General features: G+C 39.0%; 3 protein-coding genes across 6 annotated transcripts in view; 1 reads left to right on the plus strand and 2 right to left on the minus strand.

Moving 5' to 3' along the window:
* Positions 1 to 1,143: 1,143 nt before the first annotated feature.
* LOC119486242 (spexin prohormone 1-like) lies at positions 1,144 to 3,122 on the plus strand. Its single transcript, XM_037766205.1, has 4 exons — positions 1,144 to 1,206; positions 1,303 to 1,348; positions 1,449 to 1,508; positions 2,774 to 3,122. The coding sequence occupies exons 1-4, from the start codon at positions 1,144 to 1,146 to the stop codon at positions 2,992 to 2,994; spliced, it is 390 nt and encodes a 129-aa protein (XP_037622133.1). The 3' UTR covers positions 2,995 to 3,122.
* A 2,032-nt stretch (positions 3,123 to 5,154) lies between these two features.
* Positions 5,155 to 25,004, minus strand: part of ldhbb (lactate dehydrogenase Bb) — a 29,838-nt gene continuing 9,988 nt past the window's right edge. Inside the window, exons 2-10 of one of the 4 annotated variants that reach the window (XM_037766197.1) lie at positions 14,962 to 15,073; positions 13,567 to 13,784; positions 10,887 to 11,023; positions 9,404 to 9,521; positions 9,054 to 9,227; positions 8,803 to 8,976; positions 8,562 to 8,679; positions 7,256 to 7,379; positions 5,155 to 5,604 (exon numbers count right to left, since the gene is read on the minus strand). In XM_037766197.1, the coding sequence (XP_037622125.1) occupies positions 5,437 to 5,604; positions 7,256 to 7,379; positions 8,562 to 8,679; positions 8,803 to 8,976; positions 9,054 to 9,227; positions 9,404 to 9,521; positions 10,887 to 11,015 (1,005 nt within the window). In that variant the 5' untranslated portion in view covers positions 11,016 to 11,023; positions 13,567 to 13,784; positions 14,962 to 15,073 and the 3' untranslated portion in view covers positions 5,155 to 5,436. Of the gene's footprint in view, positions 5,605 to 7,255; positions 7,380 to 8,561; positions 8,680 to 8,802; positions 8,977 to 9,053; positions 9,228 to 9,403; positions 9,522 to 10,886; positions 11,024 to 11,373; positions 11,595 to 13,566; positions 13,785 to 13,973; positions 14,387 to 14,961; positions 15,074 to 25,004 lie in introns of those variants that run through there. The other 3 variants (XM_037766198.1, XM_037766199.1, XM_037766196.1) reach the window with 3 other exon arrangements.
* tmpob (thymopoietin b) lies at positions 16,679 to 23,103 on the minus strand. Its single transcript, XM_037766195.1, has 6 exons — positions 22,287 to 23,103; positions 21,168 to 21,285; positions 20,312 to 20,467; positions 19,974 to 20,083; positions 19,794 to 19,891; positions 16,679 to 18,542 (listed from the first exon to the last, which is right to left on the minus strand). Exons 1-6 carry the CDS (start codon positions 22,527 to 22,529, stop codon positions 18,158 to 18,160), a joined length of 1,110 nt encoding a protein of 369 aa, XP_037622123.1. The 5' UTR covers positions 22,530 to 23,103; the 3' UTR covers positions 16,679 to 18,157.

Raw genomic sequence — 25,004 nt, forward strand, 5'->3', positions numbered from 1 at the left:
AGCCTGAAAACAGCCATGAGGAGGTGCAGAAGTCTAGTTTTCTCTCAGAACACTTGAATTACAATATGCTGAAAGGTTATTATGGAATTTTTGCCCAATGATGCCAGGAATATATACAGCCTACTGCCACTTTAACAAGTTATAAAAAACTAATATTACAATATGACACAGGCAGCTTTTTATGGAAAGCATCAACACCCTGCCCTCAAGGCCTCAGGCCTCGTGCAGGTGTCTACGCCCACGTACTCTACCAACACGCTGTCATCACGTCAACTTTCATTCATAAAATCTCACCAGTGTCGTCATCACGCGTTGACCCCGTGAAGAGACGTGAGAGTCTTAAAAAGTTTAAATCTCTCTCTGTGTGTGTCTGTGATTAATGAGCAGAGACAGTTTTAACAACACCTGTCACTCTCGTCAATTATAGAAGTAATTAAGTTACCAATTAGCCTCATCAATGACGCTGTATAATGAGGTGATTTACATTGATAATGTAGCAGTGACAGAGGAAGCATTAATCACACATTTAGCCTGCAGGAGAGCACAACACATACCATTTACGGTAAGCATTTTATTATTATTATTATTATTATGATTATTATTATGATTATTATTATTATTATTATTATTATTAGGGTAGTAGTAGTAGTTGTTTTTGTATTTTGTCAGTATTTTGCACTATTTTCCTTCCATACCTTACGCTTTTCCTTATATCTGTGAAGTCAGGGATGAATGAAAATTGAGTTTATTTAATTGAGTTATAATTAAAATGTCAATTTAAACAGCAACACTTTACTTTAAGTGACCCTATTTAGCATAAGTATTTAATGAATAGCTTATAAGACACTGAAATGAAGATTTAAGCTTAAAGAAGAGTTAATTAATGTATTTGTCAACAAGTATAACTCCTGTGTGTAAATAGATAATGAATGACAAAATAGTAAAATACATTTGAAGCTATAATATGAACATGTGAAAATATAATTGTTGACAAAAGCTGTACATTAATAAACACTTTAAATGTCCTTATATCTGATTATAACTACATCATATTGTGTTATTCATGTTCTTCTATTCTGTTATCATTAGTAGCAATATTAGTGTTATTTTTAATTAAACTAAATCTCGTTGCAGAGTTCAACAATGTCTCTAATAGTCACGTTGCTTGTAATGACATTGGTTACTGGGTGTTGGAGTTCACCACAGGTTGGTTCTCTGTCATGTTTGAGCTGAATTTAAATAAACACATTAAAACCTAATTATGAGATAAACCTAATGATGATCTTTTGCACCATGTTTCAGCGGAGGAACTGGACTCCTCAGGCCATCTTATACCTAAAAGGAGCACGTAAGAATTTGCAGAGAGACAATTTAAAACTGTAGTAGGTTTTGAGCTGCCTGTCTTGTCAAATGAAGAGAAAACAGTGTTGAATGTTGATGTTTTACAGAAGGACACCGCTCAGTGCTGCAACGCACCAGCAGAGAGGAAGGGGACACTTTTCATATAAGTGAGTGATATGTGATGCCCTGCAGCTAATAAATACAAGAGAAATAGTTATATATGTCTAATAAGTGGTAAATTATAAAGAGTTTAGCTACAAGTTGTAACTAATGAATTTCTTAATGGTGAATAAATGATACGAGCTGTTATTGACAAAAACTTCTGAGCTTTCAGGTTGTGAAAAATCTCTGGCTGGTGTTGATGCTTTGTTATTTAGCTGCAGACCATAATCCATTTATTATTAAATATTTATTTACATTAGAACTGCAGACTTCTATTGTTGGAAAAAACGTTTTAATTTCAGATAAGACCACATGAATTTCCCCTTGTGGGATAATAAAGTTGACCTTTGACCTTTGAGATCAATTTCTAACTTTGGCTCATTAAGAGTGAAAAATTCATGACCCTAAATTACTTTATTAACATGTTTAACTGCATACATTTATTGCTGTTACTGTATTGATACATATCATCATCTTTTAGATACGCCTTTATTTTCAAAGCTTGAAAGACTTTATATTTTGGCTTTTTATTAAAAAGAATAGATTTGTTTTTCATTTAAATAACTGGAATAGTCCACCAATAAAATTGTCAGATCACATTTTAGTCGTGTTTTTGTTGATATAAATGTAACAGATTGTGTTAAATGGGCATAATGATATCGTCTCATATGGATCACAGAATGAATTGAATCAAATCAATATGGTATCGTGGCAGATTTTGTGCATATATTGTATCGTTATCCAAAGAATCGATATAATATCGTATTGTGATGAAACTTGTGATTTACACCCCTAATTTATAGCGCCAGACTTCTATTGACTATTAACGACTTAGCAGAAAGACAGATGTTTCACAACCTGGCAACTCAAAAGGTGCTACTGTTAATGAGTTATACCTGATTTATAAAGTATTCATTAATCATTAATAAAGGCCATTAATTACACTAACATATTACTTGCATGACATTAGTCTGCAGCCTGTTTACATTCAGTTTTCCCATCGGAAATACTGTTGTCAAAAAAATTACATTACTATTTTATATTTACATGTTTATATTTATTTTAACTGCACTATTTTATGCCTTAGATTATCATTTTGCTTGTGCTTTTACTTGTGTGATTTCCCCTTTTATATATATAAATATTGTATGAGCATTGTTGAAGGAACCTGAGACCAAAGATTTGCCAACAAATGACAAATAAAGAACCTTGAACCTTGATTTTTAAATATAATTTCCTTTTTAAATGTCTTTGCTCTGCATCTCTGCAGTGACTCACAACCAACGCAGCAGTGATGGACCTGGGTCGTCTTTGTCTTCCATTCTTCTGGAGCTTCTGCAGCGAGCTGTGGCAGAAGGTAAACACACTGAAAGTCATCACCAACACATTCAACAGTCTTTTAAAGATTTTTGTTCCACTTCTTTTATGAAAATCTATTTTCTTCCTCAGGTAGAGGCAACCCAGATGATTACCCAGATGAACAAGACCTGATTTTGAACTATTTGTGAAGAATTTTTTTTTTTTTCTTTTCTTATATTTCTAATTATGTTTTCTTATGCATATTCCTTGTCACTGTTTGAGTTTACTTGTAATCAAATGTGCTAAATAAATAAATTCACTTGCCTTGTCGGTGAGCTGCAACATGGAGGGTTTTCCTTTTACAGACGCACAACTTGACATCGATTAAGAACAACAAAAATGAAGTCTGCTTCAGCTTGCGGCAACAATTAAGTCATTCACACCACACAAGTGATTAACACCATGCTAAACATCACTCAGTCATTCATCATCACACTGTCTGAGAGAGGCGGCCCAGTCAGTTTGATGGAAATGGCAGCTTGAACCTGCCGTGACTGAGTCAAAAAAAGGTCACCAGCTTTTTTAGACACATAAATCTGAATAAAAGCTAATTTCTATAAGTGTATGGTTCCTAAATAAACAACTATTTAGCTTTAGAAGATGTTAAATGTGATCGGCACTGACTGGAGGTCACGCATGAGCTGAACATTTACATTTTATCCTTTAAAAGATCTTAAACAATAAAGATTGTTTACAATAAACGTTATCGGACATGTCAGATCTGATAAATGAGGGAAATATCAAATTATATATAGACTGGCAGAGGTGGGACCAAGTCATTGTTTTGTAATTCACAAGTAAGTCTCAAGTCTTTGCACTCAAGTTCCAAGTCCTAAACTTTGAGTTTTGAGTCCTAAACAATGTGCTCTTCACCAAATGACACCATTCTAACAACATAATATATTACATTTACAAAAATAATGAATGCTTTTTAAATTTGTTAAAACAATAGCAACTAAACTCAATCCATAAAAAAAGATCTTGGGAATTAAGTGTTGAATTGCTGGGAATGAATAGAGTTAATGTTAGTTGATTCAGGAAATGAAGTGAATTGTGGCACACTTTTTAAATAACATACGTCTTAATCTTTGGGCTAGGGGGGTAAGATAGCAAGTATTTTCAAGTTAAAAGGCTCCAAGTCCAAGTAAAGTCAAGAGTCATCGATGTTAAAGGAATAATATGCAAAGAATTAACTAGATTTAGATAGAAAATAATCCCTCTCAATCATCACTTAAGACCCACTAGAAGTGTGTGTCGGTGTCTGTTTCTGGAGAGACTCAGCCTTTGGGCCCCACGTGTGCTGTAATCACCAGCCAATAACAGCGCACAGGGTGCCAAATACTGCCGCTTTGTCATGCCCCTCTGCTTCTGATACCGACCCGCAAGTCCTTTAGCTCTGTCAGATACAAAGCGGCCATATTTCACGGATGAGAACGTGTTGGCCAATTTTAGATGCGGTGTGTTTTTACAGGCAGCAACCTACAACAGTTACATATTATACCTTTTATATTTTTAAGTCCAAATCGTGTTGCAAGTCTTTTTGATTTTGTCAAGTCGTGTCTAAAGTCATCAAATTTGTGACGCGAATCCACATCTCTGTGGACTCGTATTTTGCATCATGTGCAAAACTATCTGTGCAAGAAATGCCCTCATACAGTGCAACCATCATGCACCATATTAAACCTATTATTCAAGGATATCTAAACTCCATGACGATAGCTCCCCTTAATGTGATCGATGTCAGTGTTCCCCTGCAAACCTTATGCACATGTCTATCCTTAAAGTTATTTAAGGACGTACATAGATACGGATGGACAGAGATATTATATATTACTGGAGAAACGTTTGTTCCTTACCTGTTCACAGTTTTATTCCTGATCTCTCCTTCACTCTCTCTTTCTGTATGAGAACAACATTATAGCTTTTGTCACCTTGTTAGCAAGACGAGTGATATTAAATGTCCAAATGTCCCTTTCATTCTCATTAGAATAGACTCATTAAAGGTCTCATCTAATTAAAAAAGACTTGAACTAAAGCTTTTATCAGGAGTTCATCCACTGACACAAATGCATGACTAATAGAGCTTCCTGTCTGTGATAACACATACAAAAAGATTTTTGACTGTAGGGCTGTGAATCAGAAAATACACCCACATCCCAGCAAAATCCCCTCAGGAGCTTTCACGGGTGTTTCAGGATTTATATAATAATTACTTTAACCTTTTAGATAAGACCTTCAGTGCACCCGTCTCTGTTCCCTTCACTACTGAATAAATGGACACATGCACTTTACTGTTCAAGCAACAACAAACTTGCTTTATTGGACACCAAAGCAGCAACACGACTGAGTGAGTCCCACTCTGCAACACAGCCGAGGACAAATGAATCAGAGCACTCAGCTGATGTCACAAACTGACACCTACAGCTAAATCTGACAGGATTAAACTCCCATACGCCTGTGAGTCTACAGAGGGCAGTGGGTTGGAGGTGTGGGAGGTGGAGCTGTGTGGTGTTTAGTGACCGCAGAGTGATAATACGTCAGGAGGGTACAGCTACGTCGCTCCCTGCTGTTCAGTTAGACGTCCTGCAGGTCCTTCTGGATGTCCCACAGCGTGTTGGCACTGGCCTGCAGTTGGGCCACCTCGTCATCTGTCAGGGTCATGTTGACCACGCTGGCCACGCCTCCGCTGTTCAGCACGCAGGGCAGACTCAGATACACCTCGTCACTGATCCCATACATGCCCTGAACACAATGAACAACAGCCTCACTGTCTGTATGAGAACATACTGCACATCTCACAGACAGACACGAGTCAGTGGAGAGAGAATAGAAACTAAATCATTTGAATTATTGTGCTCAAACTTGAAAAGGCTGAAACAAATTTTTTGAATTTGCCACAATTTGAAGCTGAATTCTTGAAACTAAAAGTTATTATTTGGTCATTTGTTTTTCACACCTGTTTTAAATGTGACACCCATTGAACAAAATATATGATATATATAGATATCTTTTTTTTGTTGGGCTATTTTGTTTTCTTTCAGACTAGTGGAGAGAAAACATCCCAAATACACATTTAAAAGTTTATTTTACTACTTTGTCTGTTAACGGCTGTACATTTCTCCTAATTCACCAAAGTTAGCATTAAATAATGCCTCATTTGCATATTTAAATCTTTAAAGGCTGTTTTCTCAAAATTCATTTTTGGCACTCTGAGCCATAAATCTCCACTTCAGCAGCACTAACATCCACCACACTTTCAAGTTTCATTCCTGTCTATATTCTGAAGGTTTCTACAGAGGGGTTCGTTCATATATCATTGATAGTCTGATTTGTAGAACATTTTATTCCTAAAAACATGATGAAAATGTATTTTTTTATGGCTGTTGACAGTATTTTCTGGTTTAAGGAGTGATAAAGAGATTTCCTCTGTAAAACCATTTGATTCTAATATGTGTAATGGCAATTTTCATATCTGCAGTTTAACACTGTACCTTTAGATACTCTCAGGGCCTCACCTGTTCAACTTCGTCACCATAGGACAGTGACCTGACATTTTAGTTCTCTGTAACTGCAAACAACAGATTGCTGAAATACTTGTTATGTCTTGTGATGCTCTGTTGTCTGCTGTGTGCTGACGCATTGATACACTTTCTATCATTCTCTTCCTTTCTTCTTTGCACTTATCTTCATGTTATGCTTTAAATGTATAAATACTGACTACTCTTTGTATTCGGGGCTCACTTGCCACAGTCCACAACAGATGGCTGTGCTCGTGAGTCCATCTGCAGTCCATCTGCAGATGTTTTAGTTATTAATGTATGCCTTTTTATTAAATTCACTGAAAGACAAGTTGTTACGTTGGTTTGTGTCTTGTTTTAACAGAAACTGCCACCACATATGTCAACAAAATTAAGCAATAATTTTGAACCTGGCTTTATCCAACTTTCAAATTTCTGCCCTAGAAATTAGCAGATATTTAATAAGATGATGCATCATTTGCATATTTAAACATAAAACTTAAAAAAACTTGTAATACAAAAAATAATTGCCTTAATGTAAGTAATTAATTGGGGAAGTTCCATGGTGATATCGATTAGTTAAAACATTTCTCTATTGACCTGGGGTGTCTCCCCTTAAAGTTTGAAATAAGTATTAATTTTTCAAAATTGTATTTTAATCAGCTTCAATCATAATCTGTTTCAGATTTTGCCTTAAACTTTTTTTTTTTTACATTTCTTGCAATAAATCAAAAAAATAATATTTAAACTAAAAAACTAACCAATTTAGACGATGCTACATAGCAACATAGTTTTTGCAGGCATAGGTACAGTTTGTATTCATAACTCGCTTCAGGCTCTGTGAAAATGAATCTGTGTGTGTGAGCTGCCGTTACCTTCACCATGGTGGAAACAGGATGAATCCTGTTCATGTTCCTGATGAGGCTTTCTGTCAGGTCAGCTACACTCAGACCGATGGCCCAGTTGGTGTAACCCTTCAGTTTGATCACCTCGTAGGCACTGAGAGGCACAAGACGCAGTTTAAGGGTTGAGGGACAGCTTTCAGACGGCTTAATGTTTGTATTTATTACAGTTAGTTGATTTGAATGTTGATAAAGCAGACGAGAAGTGCTAAAAATAAACACACACTTAAAAGCAGATTTTCCCTCAGGACTGCTGCTTTTGTCCTCTACGCTGATGACAGAGACAGTGACAGAGTCAGACAGAGAGAGCTTTTTTATGTCTTTTCATCTTATTTCAAACAAAAGATGATCTTTTATTTTCACACTAATACAATACTAGTTTGTACAGGTGACAGTAGAGGGCAATATGGATACCATTAATATGCACAGACTGTATATAGGAAGTGGACGTAGTCACCGTGACGTCACCCATTGGTTTGTGTACCGCCGTTTTGAAGCCTAGAGTTCGGCATTTTGATCATCGCGATGTTGGCTTTTTTGCAACCAGAAGTGACACAAGATGGTGCAGCTAAGTACAACCAAACGCTGAATAAGATATTTTTTTCAATACCAATTCCCAGACCGGACAACGCCGTGGTATCGACCTGTCAATCTCAAGGTAGCCACGCCCTAGAGCCTACCTTGCTTTATGCTCTATTTGACTCTAAATGGGACCATAATTGACTAAATGAACATCATGCTGTATTGAAGAAGACTTGAAACTAGCGATTGAGACCATAAAATCATGTTTACAATGTTTACTGAGTAATAAATCAAGTGAGAAGTAGGGTCATTTTCTTATAGACTTCTTTTTGCAACCAGAGGAGTCGCCCCCTGCTGGCTATTAGAGAGAACACAAGTTTAATGAACTCCAGCATCGGCTTCATTTCTCAGACCCGGAGGTTGCCCACTTTTAATATGTCAATACAGTACTTATCACTTTGTCTCCGTTTTGATATGTGTCAATCATTATAGTATTCAACTCAGATAATATAAAATTTTACTTATGTGTAATACAATGTGTAAGACAAATGATTTTTAGGGTTTTACTGGACTAAGACCTTATAACTTAAAATTATGCTGAAAACTATACGCATCTAGAATTATGATTATTTAAGGTCTAATGTTATGACCTGATTTAGATAAAACAACAATATTGAATTATCACCCTACTCTACATGGCTTATATAAAAAACACCAAACCTAAAAACAGTATATTAGGCAAGGAACTCTGTCCTACCTGTCCACCACCTTCCTGTGTGTTTCCATCCAGTTCTCTTCATCACAGTCAGTGCCGATGTCCGGGTTTAACGTCTGCAGGTTGACTCCAGCCACGTTGGTTCCGCTCCACACAGGCACTAAAACACATGTTGAAACCTGTGACCTTGGTACACTCGCTTCACACATCACACAGTCACAGTCACTGCGCCAATGTTGCTCAACAACATAATAACATTCAGAGAAATCCCACTGATCCTCACCACTGGTGTCTCCATGTTCTCCCAGGATCCAGCCGTTGAAGCTGCTGGCGTGGATTCCCAGTTTGTCGGCCATCAGGAAGCGGAAGCGTGCCGAGTCCAAGTTGGTGCCGCTGCCGATGACGCGGTGCTTGGGAAGGCCGCTCAGTTTCCAGGTTACATATGTCAGAACATCAACTGTTGAAGAGTGTTGTTAGCGTTATTAGAAGGTGCACACTGTAAGTCTGAATGAAGAAATGTGTGTTGTACCGTACCTGGGTTGGAAACCACAATGATGGTGCAGTCGGGGCTGTATCTGACAATCTGAGGGACGATGTGCTTAAAGATGTTAACGTTTCTCTGGACGAGGTTCAGCCTGCTCTCTCCCTCCTGCTGGCGGACTCCAGCTGTCACCACCACAATACGGGAGTTTGCTGTCACGGAGTAGTCTGAGAGAGAAGGAGTAGAGTTATCATAATGGTTAAGTGTCCTCTAAACCCAGGTATCTTTAGATAACCAAATATTCAAGAATCTAGGCTATTTTAATGCCAATAAGGACAAAGACGGTTCAGTCACAATGCTAGCCAGTCACCTTTACCCTGTGTTGTCTGAGGCGTTAACTTGCCTTTGTCTGCTACTATTTTTGGGGTTTTGAGGAAGAGGCTGCCGTGCTGCAGGTCCATCATCTCTCCTTTCAGCTTGTCCTCCATCACATCCACCAGGGCCAGTTCATCAGCCAGCTCCTGCACACATCAGGGAAGTTGAGAACACCACTGCTTCCTCTCACAGTACACTCATTCACCAATCTACCTGTTTTTGCAGTTGGGGTTGCGAGATGAAATAATCTCAATAAGAGAGGTTCAGGCTGTTTGTTTGAGGTAGAGGTAGAGGTTTTACAAACTATCGTTATCGGCAGAACTGGGCTCTGACAGTGGCGCACCATCATCAGCTCTTCTGTCCACAATACACAAGACAGGCAGACAGGGAGGAAAAGAAATCATTCAACTGTAATAAAGTGAATAATCCAGCCACGTAACCATCCATTCATAAAATGAAATTGCACACTTAAGGATCCTCCTTACCACGGGAATATGCCCGAACATTAATGGTTTGCAAGAGTGGCATTTAACAATGTGCGAGACGTGCAACAGAAGTAATCCTGGTCAGTCATACTGTTAGCCACAGAACAGCACATCGCCCATTGCAAATAAATAGAACATTTTCCAATGATGTAATCCATGAAATCACACTTCAGGATATTCTCTTACGAATTATTATATTCGAAGTGACAAAAAAATTATTTATTAAAAACGGGGTATGCAAAAGTCGCCGACTAGGCTGCTGCAGAAGAAGATGTCGGCCAATTAATCGGCTATCAGCTTTTTCATGCTCCAAACTATTGTTATTATACTAGCCTATCGGTCGACATCTAGTTTTAGGGACTAAATACAAACCTGGCCCACTATTGTAGTACTGCCTCCTTCACCTTACACATCCACTGGTCATTTTAAACTACAGTTTTCTGCACGTATGTTTTCCCATAAGGCCACATTATATGTTGTTTTTGCACTTTTACACGAATGACACTCAATTATATTGAGAGCACAAATTATTATAATTGAATTAATATAATTTCTTGCAGGATTGCCCCGATGAAATGTGGGACCATATGGCTTACAATTGAAAACCGTCTCAAACCTGATTATAAATATATTTACTTGCTTACACATCCCTTGGCAATACTTAGCCTTACTGTGCAAGCAGTGACCGTCTTTGCATACAGTATGATGGGTATTAAAATGTCTCATTGTGTATAAGTAAATAAGGTCAACTTGGTGCCATCACTTCTACACAGACAGAAAACTGCTGCCCAATTTCAGCTGCTTTAGTAGAAAGTCATTATAGGTGTTCCCTTTTGATGACAAATACATTTTACTGTCATTGTCACGATACCTTCACAAGGACAGTGAAGACGGTCAGATCAGACACCAAGAGGTCAGTAATAATCCTGTGTCAGTCCAGGAGGATCCTGGGTATTATCCTGTCCTGTCACACCAGCAGGCATGAGGGTAATCTGAGCATAGGCAGAAAACCAGCGGGACTCTTACCCTGAGCAGGATGCTGATGGCACAGGCCATGCCAACCTGGCCCACGCCCACCACTGTCACTTTATTCCTGGGGGGCTCAGGACGACCGCTGAACAGCGGGGTGATCAGCTTCTGCAGAATTGAGGTCATGTTCAGTGCTGAGGAGAGTAAAAGGGGAGGAAGGAGGAAGAGAAGAGCGTTCCTGGTTACAAAACATGTCAGCAGCAGACGAGTGACAAACACTCTGTACAGACACAACTGATGGAAGCAGTCCTGCAGGCTGCGTGCTCAAACTTCATAAATACTGCATTCAGGACGCTGCGTTTTATGTTTGAGAGTAGAGGGATTACAAAGCACTAATGGAAGCATGACTTCTCTGTCATCTAAATCCACTACAGAAAAGAAGAGAAAACACTGACTGAGCTTTTTGTCCCACACACATTATCTTTCTGCAGAGTTCACCTTGAAATGACAAGCAGCCAGACACAGAAACAGCAGCAATACTTGCATTGTTTGGCGAGGATCCGAGCTGCGAGGTATAAATACCAACATGTAATCAGCATGGCAAAGTGAACGGATACCTATAGGTGTGTTCCCACAGAGCTGCGTACCCCCTGCATCCACGACACCTCCCACAGTTACTGTGCGTGCTGAGGAGGCAGGTATCCGATCAGCTGCAGAGGTAGCCCATGTGACTCAGGGCAGGCTCCTCTCCTCCTCTTCCTCCTCCTCCTCCTCCCCCCCGAATGGAGGACGGAGGAGCACTATAATCGGATGCTGAACTTGACTGACTGACTGCAGACTGTTAAAGGAGTTACTGTAATCCCTTAACGCTGCCGCCATCTGCTGCACCCGAACTACAGATGAAAATTAACCTTGTATCTAATAGGATGACTCTAAAGAACAATAACAAATGACTTATATCATATACAGCCTAAGAAGTATTTGACATATTATGCTACCTAAATTTTCTCTCAGAGATGATTGCAATATGATGCATTATATCCTATATTACAGCTATAATATTGCAATATTGAAATTTGAATTATGTGTGATAGCTGCCACTGAATTTTCAGCACATCTGGGAATATTTTTTCACTTTATACAGCAGATTGTAGATATTGTAATATATGAGGCACTCTCCAACTGTTGTCCGTGCACGAGATTACTGCTTGAAGTTAAATAAATCATATTATTGTGAACTAGAGCTGGGCGATATGGCCAAAATCTTCTATCCCTATATAGGTAATTTCATATCTCGATAACGATATAAATCACAATACAGCATGTTTACTGGTAATTCAATAAATAGATAATCGATATGAAATAACCACATGTTAAAGCCTATTTTTGTATACTCCTGTGTGAATTAAATGCTTGGCAAATGAAAAGTACTCTCATTTAATTAAGAACTTTAGTGCAAAATGAAATATAACAGTATCAAGTGAAATTATAGAGAAAAAAAATGAATACAGACTCTGACTATGTTTACATGCATGCACACAAATACAGAGTAATAAGATTAAGACAATATTTATTAGTAGTTTAACTGAGTTTGATCCGGTTTTCTGACAAATTTGAGTTAGTATGTGCTTGTTATTATAAATTTAGAAGACGTATTTATGTATCACGATATCTCGGTATATGATTTAACCATTGAGAGATGATAAATTATCGAGACGATATGAATTATCGCCCAACCCTATTACGAACCAAGACATCTGCAAAAATTAGCAACCGTTCTCACAATTTTCCATCTCTTAAGGAGGACAAAGGTCCCATTGAAAGTGTACTGGTAAACTCTCCATTCAGTAGCTGTTAGTGTCACTGGATTACCAAGAGAAAGCGTTATGCACTCAAAGCACAAAGTAAACACGAGCGGTTAATGAGAGTGCTTAGCCTGCAAGGTCACAGTGGGGACAGTAGCTTTCATGACTTTTAGTTACACAAAATAAAAACATGTTTGGTACCTGAATGATCAAGGAACCAAAGTATCATCAGAGACGTTGCCTTTTTACACCAAAATTGTAGACAAAACGGCTGTTGTGTAGCAACCTGTCAAATGTTTGTATGTAACTGAGACGGTTAAGTCTCCCTTGAACTTGAACACAGACAGCGCACGGTACAGATGGCAGACAACACATTAAGTAATTAAAACTGTTATCTACACTATGTTGTGTAAAACATTTAACTTTGATAATTATGTTTCATGTAATTATTTGATGAGCCACAAGGTCCCAGATTAAACTACATTTCAAAGGAAACAACCTACTCACCCATCAAGATGTTTATCTATTCATCTTTAGCACGTCATTTATTGTTCTTGATTAAACAAAAGTGACTTTCAATGGTTCAGGGGGTGGTTGTCTCAGCGTGCCTGGAGATAAACTGGAAGCTGCCACAGCTGGTGATGTAAAAACTGTATTTTGAAAAACTGTGGTGGATAAACACATTACCAAAAAACATTTCATTTTCAATTCTAAAACGCCTGAAAAGCACCAAAACTCTAAAACCGGCACAAAGGATACAGAGAGCAAGACGAGGACACACACAAAAGACTTTATAAAGAAAAGGTTGGACGGAGTAACTTTCCCCACAGTTGCACAGACAAATGCACTGCAAAACCAAAATCCAACCAACCTATGTGCCTCCTGCAGATATTTAACATTTCCACACAACAAAGGGAATCGTGGCTGTTCACCTGTTGTCTTGAGGGTCCAGTTATTTTGAGTGCAAGTCCTTTCTCCAACACTTCAGTAAGACTCTGGACTGAGTGCCTGCTCCTCTTCCTGTTGTGTTGTCCGACTACAGCCTTCTGGATTTAATTGACTAAGCCTCTCCATCCCCTACAAAGACTCAGTTTGGCACTCCAAGGGTCACCTGGGTCAGCTGGTACATATTCCACTACAACAACACATGCTAAATAATAAAGACAAAGAAAGATGGTTAAAAAATGTTCCATATACCTCTTCACAATTATGATTATCTATTCCTTTTGTGCAAACCCACATAAAAAACATAAACTTTGTGGGAGCCAAAATGTGTATTTAACATGTGTTATTTCTAATTGTTTGTTTAGGCTGCACACGTTCATCACTTCTGATTTACCTGTTCACTTGGACATCAGGATTCACACAAAGAGGGTAAGTTAGGCTCCGATATTTTATTGACTGTCAGGTCCTACTTTATTTATTTCAGCACAGTTATTGCTTGTAATACTTTTCGTTTAATAAACAGCATAAACGCATCTGGACCTAAGTATGGATTTTGGGGATTTGTGTCACAGTTAAGAGCCTACTTAGCATCTTAGCGGCTTTTTGATCGAGAGTAGTTGCTATTAACTTTGTTTTTCATACTCAATGTTACACAGCTAGAGTTGCACATAAGCACCTGCTTCATAACCTCTCTGCACTGGTTAAAGGTCGCATATTACAAAAAAGTGAGATTTTCATGTTTTTTTATGATAAAGCAGGCTTAAGTCCAATATAAATACTGTGAAAGTATTGAAATGCTCAATCCACAGGGAAATACGCACAGCCTGTATTCAGAAACTCTGCATTTGAAACAAGCTGTCAGGATTTCTTGCCACTTGTGATGTCACAACTATACAATATTTAGATCCTTTACACAGATTTAAACATAAACATTCTAAATGTGTCTCAGTTTGTCCCTGGTTGCAGTGTAATGTGAATGTCATCAGCTGACAGGAAGTACACATGGACCCAAGCTGTTGCCTAGCAACGCAATTCTGTTGCAATTTCGTCAAAATTCCATCGAAATGCGCTAAAACGGAGCGTTTAAGACAGAGGGTAAATGCAGGCATATTCAGGTCAACAGTATGAGGAGAATAACGTTTTTTTTTTAACAATACAGCATGTAAACATGTTCTAGTAGAAACACAAAATACAAGTATGAACCTGAAAATGAGCACGATATGGGACCTTTAAGGCCCAGTTGAAGGGCCAATGCAGATCTGACTATTTCACATGAAAGTGACTCCAGCACTTCAGAGCTGCTCCAGAACTGATGGATTTCAGGGAGTGTGTCTAATTTTGGCAGAGTTACCACAGACAACAGGTTTCAATCATTTACTCACCCCTCATCTTGAAGATGTTGACTGCTGAGCTGCATTTCTTAGTGAAGCACAGACACCACTGAGCCAGCAGAGGGAGAGTCACTGTTAGAGCAGCAACCACCACAGGGAAAACCTGGAGGATGAGCAGACAAGACAGACATCTGATTAGCTGTGAAGGACAGCAACACTCAAGATAGCTATTAGGCTTGTGTTAAATACATACTGACTATTAGCATTTGTTGACTATCTGCCAGTCATGTTGTCCACCTCAGAATATGAGAAAGTTCCTTACTAACCTACAGACTAAAAGCCTTAAAAATGTTTTTTTCCCCTGGAGTGCTTATTTTAAATTGGTCAGGCAACTTTACTAGCAGCTGACAACACATAAAGATAAGAAGATAATTAATTTGGGTCTCAATTTAGTGTATAAAAAAATATTCACATTTAAGAAGCTGGAATCAGAGAATTTTGACTCAAACCGATTACAAAATAGTTGCCGATTAATTTAATAGTTGACAACTAATCAATTAATCATGACAGCTCTACTATATTTGCCTCTTCCACAAACATTCATGCTTTAGGACCTCAGGTAAGGACACTTTGCAGCATTCAGGAATTTGCCCAGAAGGCCACAGCAGTGTGTGCGCTCTGTCTGGGAGAGAGAGAACAGCGGAGCGCTGAAGGGAATTTAGCTGATCAAGCTGTCACATGAGATGCACATTCAGGTGAACAGAGGCCACAAGAACAGAAGGAACATTTGCATGGTAAGAAAATGTTAATTAAAACCTTCCTTCCGGTAAAGCATCTTCGACCGCTCAAGTCGCCTCTTCCAACAGCTGGCAAACTACCTTAAAGGAACAATATGTAGGACTGACAGATAGCGTTTAAAATGGGTAACGGCAGTCCAAGTTCAGAATATTGGAGCTGCGGCCCATCCGCTCCTCCGGAGTGACTGATATTAGTGAACGTTTTCATATGTGGCAGTGGACGGGATCACACCGGCCAAAACAAAAACAGACGTTCTGGACCGGAAAGGAAATTTGAAAGGAGAACATGCTGGCTGTAGCGTTGTTGTCGGAGAAGCCAATATTTCAATTTAGCATGTTTCCTTAATCTCTGATGACATATCATGGTCATTTAATGATTTATTACAGTAAATATATTACATGTTGGTCCTTTAAGCTAGCATTTATAATGTTTATATTGTTGGCTAACTGCTGGCAGTGCTTCCATCACATTACATTAACTCCTTCCCTCAGGTGTCAGTTTATTGCAGTAGCTGTGTTTTAAACAAATGTATTTAGAATATTCAGAATATCCACTTCATCTTGGTATTATATTACCATACTATTTTAAAGGACGTGTGTGCACCTGCCGTTGTTTTACATTCAGTTTCTTGAGGTGTTATAAATTAACCCAGATTTGAAACTTGCTTGAAATGACAACATAATGAGCCATATTGAACATCACATCATCTTACACTTTAAAATACATTTTCATTTTCTACATAACCCCATATTGATTGATTGTGACTTCAGGCAATAGTAGTCACAATATTCTCTGTGATCACATCCACATTCAAATGAATGGAAAACTTTTTAAAAAATCCTAAAAAGTATAATTGTTGGGAAAATGGTTAGTAGTGATGTTATATGTGTATATGTGTAGCGATAAATTGGTTAAAACATGCAAAAACACTGGTATTGCCCAGAAAGCGCTACAGAAGACAAAGAAAAAGTACCTGTAACAATCACGTTTATTTCATGATACACTGCCTACATTATCATAAATAAACAGATTAAAAATCCTTACCCACATAACCCCTGTCGATTCTGTTTGTTGTGGGAGAGCTGCCTGGTGATCAGTTGCTTGTGTTAAGTCAGCAAGGTTCAAATTAAGATACAGTATCACTTTCACATATTACATATTGCTTTCAAATGTTACCTTAAAATGTGCTATAAAAAATTGAACACGTCATTTTAGAAAAATATCAAAATAGAAACAAAGATTCCCCAGAAGTCATCCCACCCCAACATCACCTTCAGTGAATGAGTCTTCTCTCCCAGCGTGTTAACGGCCTCTTTCAAAGTAACATACAGTCTCTTAATTGTGGTAATTTGCTCAGGCAGAAGTAGTCAAAGAGTCCTGAAGAGAATAAATTGATTAACTGTCCCAAAAGGATTAACGTTCTCCATGTGTCTTCTTTGCATGTCTGGACACATACAGTCAGTGAGGCGGGCTATGTGGGTGCACTGCAACAGCCAATCCTGCGTATAGGACTGAAGGATCAGAAATCTAATAAAAACAGGACAAAAAAAGCACAACAGAGCACTAAAACCCAAAGCAAGTAAACTCAAATGGGCACACTGGCAGGGCTGGAAAAATCAATTATCTATGATCAAACACTGCAATTTTAGTTTCCTTAAGGAGGAATTGTCAAATAAGCGCTAGATAAACACTATAAAGCTGTTTCATTTAGATTTTTGTTTGTAAATTGAGGAGGATTGATAAAAGATGCCGAAAGTAAATTATCTTCCTCAATCCATTAACCTCAACTTGAACATGGGCGGATTTTTCCTCATGCAGCGATGCGACCTGATTACACCATGTGTCTCCTCCCAGCACGGACCACATTAAAAAGTTTGAGCTGAATTAACCTGAGCACCATAGAAATAATGAATCACTCTACCTAACTAGCTACAGAGCAAATTTTTTAAAATTCATACAGAAACACATGAAATAAACATTCTGGTATTAGCACTGCTTTGCGCTGGAAAACGGGAGGGCACTACGTGCTAAGAGTGTCCAGGCACTTCACCATCAGAAAAACACCTGGCACAGAGAGTTAGAAACTACAGTATGACCTCCAAAAACTACAACCATGCATGGATTAACTGGCCGCTCCATTCTGCATCTGTTTCTACATATAAGGGTTAAATACACACAAAGACACAAACAATTCACAGATTAAAATCAACATTGAAATGAGTCTCTTCTGTGACTGCCACAAAACAGTGTTATCCAGAAGCTACTGTTTCCTCGTGGTGAGAGGAAAGTCCAGACAGGAGAAAGTTTATCGTTCCAATTAAATCTGTAACCTTTGTCCAACCATGTGGGTAAAGAGAAGAGGTGAGCCAAGTTTGCTGCTTGAGTTGTGGTGTGCTGTGGCAGGCGGCAGGGAGGTGGCGTGGGCATGGCGAGAGACTGCTGAGGGTCTTTAATTGCCAGCGCTCACTGTAGCATCGCTGCTGCCGATGCCCAGGTAGGTGGCTGCGTTGTTCACAACGCCCTGGAGGGGGACGACGACGTTGTCCAGGAGGCCTTTAAGGGTGTTGATGCTATCGGCATCCAGGTTCTGGTGGGCGTAGAAGAGAGAACCACCTACCACGACAAGGAGCAGGAGCTTGAGCAACACGGACAGGAAGCCTCGCCCGGCTGGCGCTTTGCTCGAAGAGACGGAGCTGCCCCCTCTGGAGAACGACTCAGAGTAAGAGCGTGTCTCGGTGAGGACACTGCGCTGCACACGGGACTCATCCAGCCAGTATTCACTTGGTTTTAATGGCCGACCAGCTGCCCCTCGGATCGGGCGCCTGCGGGTTGCACTGATCAGGGAAACAACAAAATCAAACGTTTAGGCTAGACACAAAAACATATCTTAACCCAAGATCCGCTTCCTAGATTTTTTAAATCTTTCCACCGCATCTCATGGTCTTCTTTAGCAGTGTATGTTTGCTCAGTTGTCATGGAGATAGTGGTCACATCTGACACCAAAAACCAACCCTAAAGGAGCTGTGATCACAGTCCCTGTCTGTTAAAAGATGGTCTTTGGTATTAGGCTACCACCATTATGTTTTAAAACGCATAGTTTTTGCAATGTTCTCGCCGAGCTACTCCGACGTTTTAGAACCACTAAAACGGAGACATTTGAAAACGCTGCAGTGGTGTTATCAGCCCTACAGAGCGGACGTTTGAAGGCACGGTTTGCAGCTTTGAGGGCAATAGACATAAAATCGAAGACTTTCCTTTTGTTATCTATGCTTATTTTGTTCTGCACAACTATCGTGAGGTTCACAAAGAAACTGAAAACAGACAAAACATAAATGCTGCTCTCCAGTAGAGCTACGATGTGAGAACAGACAACGAAACAGAGGGGAAAAGAGCCAGATGGATGTCGACCAAATTTCTTGACCCATAATGTAGTAAAACTTTGATTTGTAACGGTTTTTAAAGTACATTTGATGTGTGTGTGTGTGTGAGAGAGAGAGAGCAAGACAGGCTATAGTAACCCAGTAGCAGCCTTGTAGCTCGAAAAATAAAAGTTTTTCCCCAACTTAATTCATCTCTGATTTTGTTTTTTTGTGTGTTTTGGAAAGATAGAGTAAGATCTTAAATATCAAACAAGACCTTTTATTACAGGAAGTACAATACCAGTCTGTTGTATTTTCTGTAACTAAGCAACCAACCGCAGAGTAGACAACCTGATTTCCTGTTTACACTGGCACGCGCATGCCCAGTGAACGTGAATGGTCATGTGATATGCGTGTTCAGGCGTGTTATATGGACGGAGACTATTTCTAAACGGTGCTAAAATGCTTGCGCGTACGGAGATTGTTTTCGTTTTAAAATAAAAACGTATTTGTGTGGATGTAGCTTTAGATGCGACAGCTACCATTGCTGAGTAAGGATGCAAAATGGAGTTGAATGCTCTGGAAAAAAGCTAGGAAGTGAACCTTGATTTAAGATAATAAATAAATAAATAAACAACAAAAATCAAGGTAGTGTTTCCAAAGTTCATTTTTCAGGCTAACATTTTGGTTGATATTTTTGCAGTACACGATTCATGTGCTTGTTACCTCATGCCTGTTGGTGTGCTTATTTCATTGGCAAGGATATCTTCAACACTGTCGCTGGCCTTCTTAGGGGTGTCTTCAATAATCATTTCCTCCACCACCTATCAGAGTGATATAAAGACAGTGTTAATACAAACTTTAAACATTCTCTGATCACCAAAATTGGAAATGGCAAAATGTCACCTTGGTTTGTCGTCTGCTGCTGGTTCTGGTGGTAACTGGAGTTTTCCCTCGGCTCCTCACAGGCTTCTCCACCACAGGAACAGGCTCTGGTTCAGGGGCAGCAATCTCCTCTGAAAAACATGAGTAATGTTAGCACAACAGTGAAACACGGCGATATCAGTACCTTAATCACTGTTTTTCCAACATTTAATCACGGACCTGTTGCAAGACGCAGGTTTATAAATGTGTCTGGATAACTTTGCAAATAAAAGAAAACATACTGACATATTCTGGCCATGTTATTTGTCATTTGTCATGGCCATTAAGTAGATAACAAGTAATGTGTGGTTAGAACTCACCATCTTCCTTGTCACTGTAATGGTCTGAATTTGTGTTTCCATTCTGGTTACTGTCTGCCTTGGGGAGAGCTGTGACGTCTGTAGGAGCTTCAGGTTCGGCTGGAGGCTGGTCCAAAAGCTTCTGCAGCTTCTTCTCATACAACTTACGGGTGGTGGCTGAATGGAGGGGAGGAAGGGGAGAAAATAGGATGAATGACGTATAGTACATTGCATTTAACTCATGAAGGATTTTACGTTTAGACCTAAGACTGCCTGTAAAAAAGGACTCAAACATAAGCAACTTTTGAAAACAAACTCCTAAAACCTGAGGGTTTTCTTATAAACTAGCAGAATTGCCAACTAAAACCTTTACTTCTCAACCTCTGAAGCAGATAGAAACATGAAATGAAAACCAGTTGAGAGCTTAAATAATGTTGACAAATGTTTCCAGCAATATTTTCAGGATTTTTTTTACCAAAAATGTTATGTATGTGGTTAATATATTATTAGATTTTTAAATATCAATATCAGAATCAGCCTCTACAATCCCAGAAGACGATATTCAGGGCCCTTCTACGTACATTTAATCTGGGATTAGGCTCCATATTTAGTTTTAGGATTGAATATGGAGCCTAATCCCAAATCAAATGTACGTTGAAGGGCCCTGAATATATATTAATAATAATAATTAATAATATATATGATTTCTAGGAGAACTGCTTTGTTACTTGGTGCTAAACTAATTAATAATGCCAATAAATGTATTCCTAATCTCACGTCTTTGTATATTTGAATAAATGTAATCGTATTGCTCATGTTGGGAAAAACATGAAGTTTCTTTACACAAAAGTCTGAGACAGGGCCTCCAGGAACTCACCAACAATGGGTCCTGAATCCACACCGTGCTTCTCCAGCTGCTGTTTTAAATCATCATCAGTGAGGTCTGTCACCTCCACTTCCTCTGTGCGAGGCTTGTCTGTCTTTTTGGTTGCTTTCTGCAAGAAAATATACATAAAGTTGCATATCAATACAACAAGTCTTAACTCACACGTGTTCACACATACAGACGACCATCACATCACAGTTATGTACAACATTAAAAACAAAAACTCTCTGCACTATGGACTATTTCCTATGACCTCCTATATACATTTTTTGATCAGAGCTGTACCAGTGTTTGTTTGTTTGTTGTTGTTTTGTTTTTTTATTCTTATTGTTTGTGAAAATAAGAAAACCCAATAAGTATATTATAAAAAACTAAAAAAAACATACTCTTCCAGATCAAAGAAAAGATTCATAAAGTTGCATAATCAATACAACAAGTCTTATAACTCACACGTGTTCACACATACAGACAACCACAGCATCAGATCACAGTTATGCACAACATTAAAAACAAAAACTCTCTGCACTATGGACTATTTCCTATGACCTCCTATATACATTTTTTGATCTGAGCTGTACCAGTGTTTCTTTGTTTTTTTTTTTTATTCTTATTTTTTTTTCTTTTATCTCATCTTGTATTTATTGCAAATATTTTTATTCTTGTACTTTTATTGATCTTGTACCTCCCCATATGCCACCTGCTGTGTTCCCACAGTTATAAATCAAATAAAACAGGTAAAGTAGATGTGATAAATAAATATAAACAGAAGTGTTACACTAGAAGTATAAAACATAAAAACAGATGTAATGTAAACAGAGGTAATTGCACTTTTAAAACAGATAGGGTAGATGTAATAAATAAAATGTAAACAAAGGTAGTTGCACTTGAGGTGTATATTGCATCAAGGATATATTGCACAGACAAATGTATTTCACACAAGCACACGATATATGTATATATGCTGCCTTCCACTGTGTAATGTCTGAAATATATTAATTATTTCCTATATACATTTTTGATCTGAGCTGTACCAGTGTTTTTTTTTTTAATTCTTATTGTGTTTGTGAAAATAAGAAAACCCAATAAACATATTATAAAAGAAGAACTTACTCTTCCAGACCGACTCTTGTTGGACACCACAGGAGCAGGCAGGTCCTCATCGCTGGAGAAAGTGTCTGCAGGAGGAGGAGGAGGACTCTTCTTGTTGTTCAGCACCGTTAAGTTCTTCAGATACAGCTGCACATACACATCTTTCTTATGCTCTCCACTGGGCAGAGACACATTGTTGAGTGTAAGCTCATTCTTCAGCTTATCCTTCGTGAGAGTCGACGGATCTTCCAGGTATTCAGCCATGCTTGACTTGATTCAGCCCGCTATAAACAACAACACCGCCGCCGGTAGCGTGAGGGAGTAACGCGCTGTCGTCTGGCGCCTAAACGCCGCCAACTCTAGCTTTAGCAACGCAGACGCGCTTTACCTCAGCAGAAGCACCGTTTAGTGCTTTAGCCAGCTGGATTAAATACTCACAGGTAGATGCGATTTTTCACTAACAGATGCGCGCCTGTGCTGCAAACTAACCCGATGCAAAACAATGAAAATGAACCCGCTGAGATGTGATTGAATTAGCTTTAGCTTCCACTCGCTTCTGTCTGTCCGCGGTCACAAAACAGGAGCCAAGCAGCGAGCAGCCTCGCTATTGGCTGGAAGGATCCAGTAAGCTGCGCTCTGATTGGCTGGCTGTGAATGGAGCAGCAGGCCTTGTTTCAAAGCTTCACATGAACACTGCAGACCAGATTTACCCTATTGTTTGAGTTAACAGGCGTTATAAGCCTTGTTCTATTAATAAGTAGACAAATGCGAGTTTAAATGATGAATTTGAGTGGCATTGCGTGATGAGGTAGCAATGTGAATGGTGATTTTTTTAAAAAATTGTGTTATAAAGTGATTACAAAACAAGTGAAGACATGTGCAGGGACATACAGGGAAAGAGAAACAAAGTACAAAAACAAAACAAAAGCACACAAGGGGATAAAAGCAGGTTGAAGAATGTGTGCGTGCGTGTGTGTGTGTGGATAATGTGTGTTTGTGCGTGTGTGATGTGGAAAATGTGTGTGTGTGTGTTTGTGATGTGGATAATGTGTGTGCGTGTGTGTGATGTGGATAATATGTGTTTGTGCGTGTGTGTGATGTGGATAATATGTGTTTGTGCATGTGTGTGATGTGGATAATGTGTGTTTGTGTGTGTGTGTGTGTGATGTGGATAATGTGTGTTTGTGAGTGTGTGTGTGTGTGTGTGTGTTTGTGTGTGTGTGTGTGTGTGTGTGTGTTTGATGTGGATAATGGGTGTGTGTTCGGCAGTGAATGAGACTAGATGGTCATACAGACGTAGGCAAAGTTGTTGGTACCCTTCCGTTAAAGAGAGAAAAACCCACAATGGTCACTGAAATAACTTGAAACTGACAAAAGTAATAATAAATAAAAATTTACTGAAAATGAACTAATGAAAATCAGACATTGTTTTTGAATTGTGGTTCAACAGAATCATTTTAAAAAACAAACTAATGAAACTGACCTGGACAAAAAATGATGGTACCCCTAGAAAAGATGTAAAATAATGTGACCATAGGGACATGTTAAACTAAGGTGTGTCCTGTAAATAGCATCACAGGTATCTTCAAACTTGTAATCAGTCAGTCTGCCTATTTAAAGGGTGAAAAGTAGTCACTGTGCTGTTTGGTATCATGGTGTGTACCACACTGAACATGGACCACAGAAAGCTAAGGAGAGAGTTGTCTCAGGAGATCAGAAAGAACATTATAGACCTTCATGTTAAAGGTAAAGGCTATAAGACCATCTCCAAGCAGCTTGATGTTCCTGTGACTACAGCTGCACATATTATTCAGAAGTTTAAGGTCCATGGAACTGTAGCCTACCTCCCTGGACGTGGCCGCAAGAGGAAAATTGATGACATATTGAAGAGACGGATAATACGAATGGTAACCAAAGAGCCCAGAACAACTTCCAAAGAGATTAGAGGTGAACTCCAAGGTCAAGGTACATCAGTGTCAGATCGCACCATCCGTCACTGTTTGAGCCAAAGTGGACTTAATGGAAGACAACCGAGGAGGACACCAAATCATAAAAAAGCGAGACTGGAATTTTCCAAAATGCATATTGACAAGCCACAAAGCTTCTGGGAGAATGTCCTTTGGACAGATGAGACAAAACTGGAGCTTTTTGGCAAGTCACATCAGCTCTATGTTCACAGACGCAAAAATGAAGCATCCAAAGAAAAGAACACTGTACCTAATGTGAAACATGGAGGAGGCTCGGTTATGTTATGGGGCTGCTTTGCTGCATCTGGCACAGGGTGTCTTGAATCTGTGCAGGGTGCAATGAAATCTCAAGACTATCAAGGCATTCTGGAGCGAAATGTGCTGCCCAGTGTCAGAAAGCTTGGTCTCAGTTGCAGGTCATGGGTCCTCAAACAGGATAATGACCCAAAACACAGCTAAAAACACCCAAGAATGGCTAAGAACAAAACATTGGACTATTCTGAAGTGGCCTTCTATGAGCCTGATCTAAATCCTATTGAACATCTGTGGAAGGAGCTGAAACATGCAGTCTGGAGAAGGCACCCTTCAAACCTGAGACAGCTGGAGCAGTTTGCTCACGAGGAGTGGGCCAACATACCTGTCGACAGGTGCAGAAGTCTCATTGAGAGTTACAGAAATCACTTGATTGCAGTGATTGCCTCAAAAGGTTGTGCAACAAAATATTAAGTTAAGGGTACCATCATTTTTGTCTAGGCCAGTTTCATTAGTTTGT

The sequence above is a fragment of the Sebastes umbrosus genome, chromosome 4 (assembly GCF_015220745.1).
Source record: "Sebastes umbrosus isolate fSebUmb1 chromosome 4, fSebUmb1.pri, whole genome shotgun sequence".
Lineage (NCBI taxonomy): Eukaryota > Metazoa > Chordata > Actinopteri > Perciformes > Sebastidae > Sebastes > Sebastes umbrosus.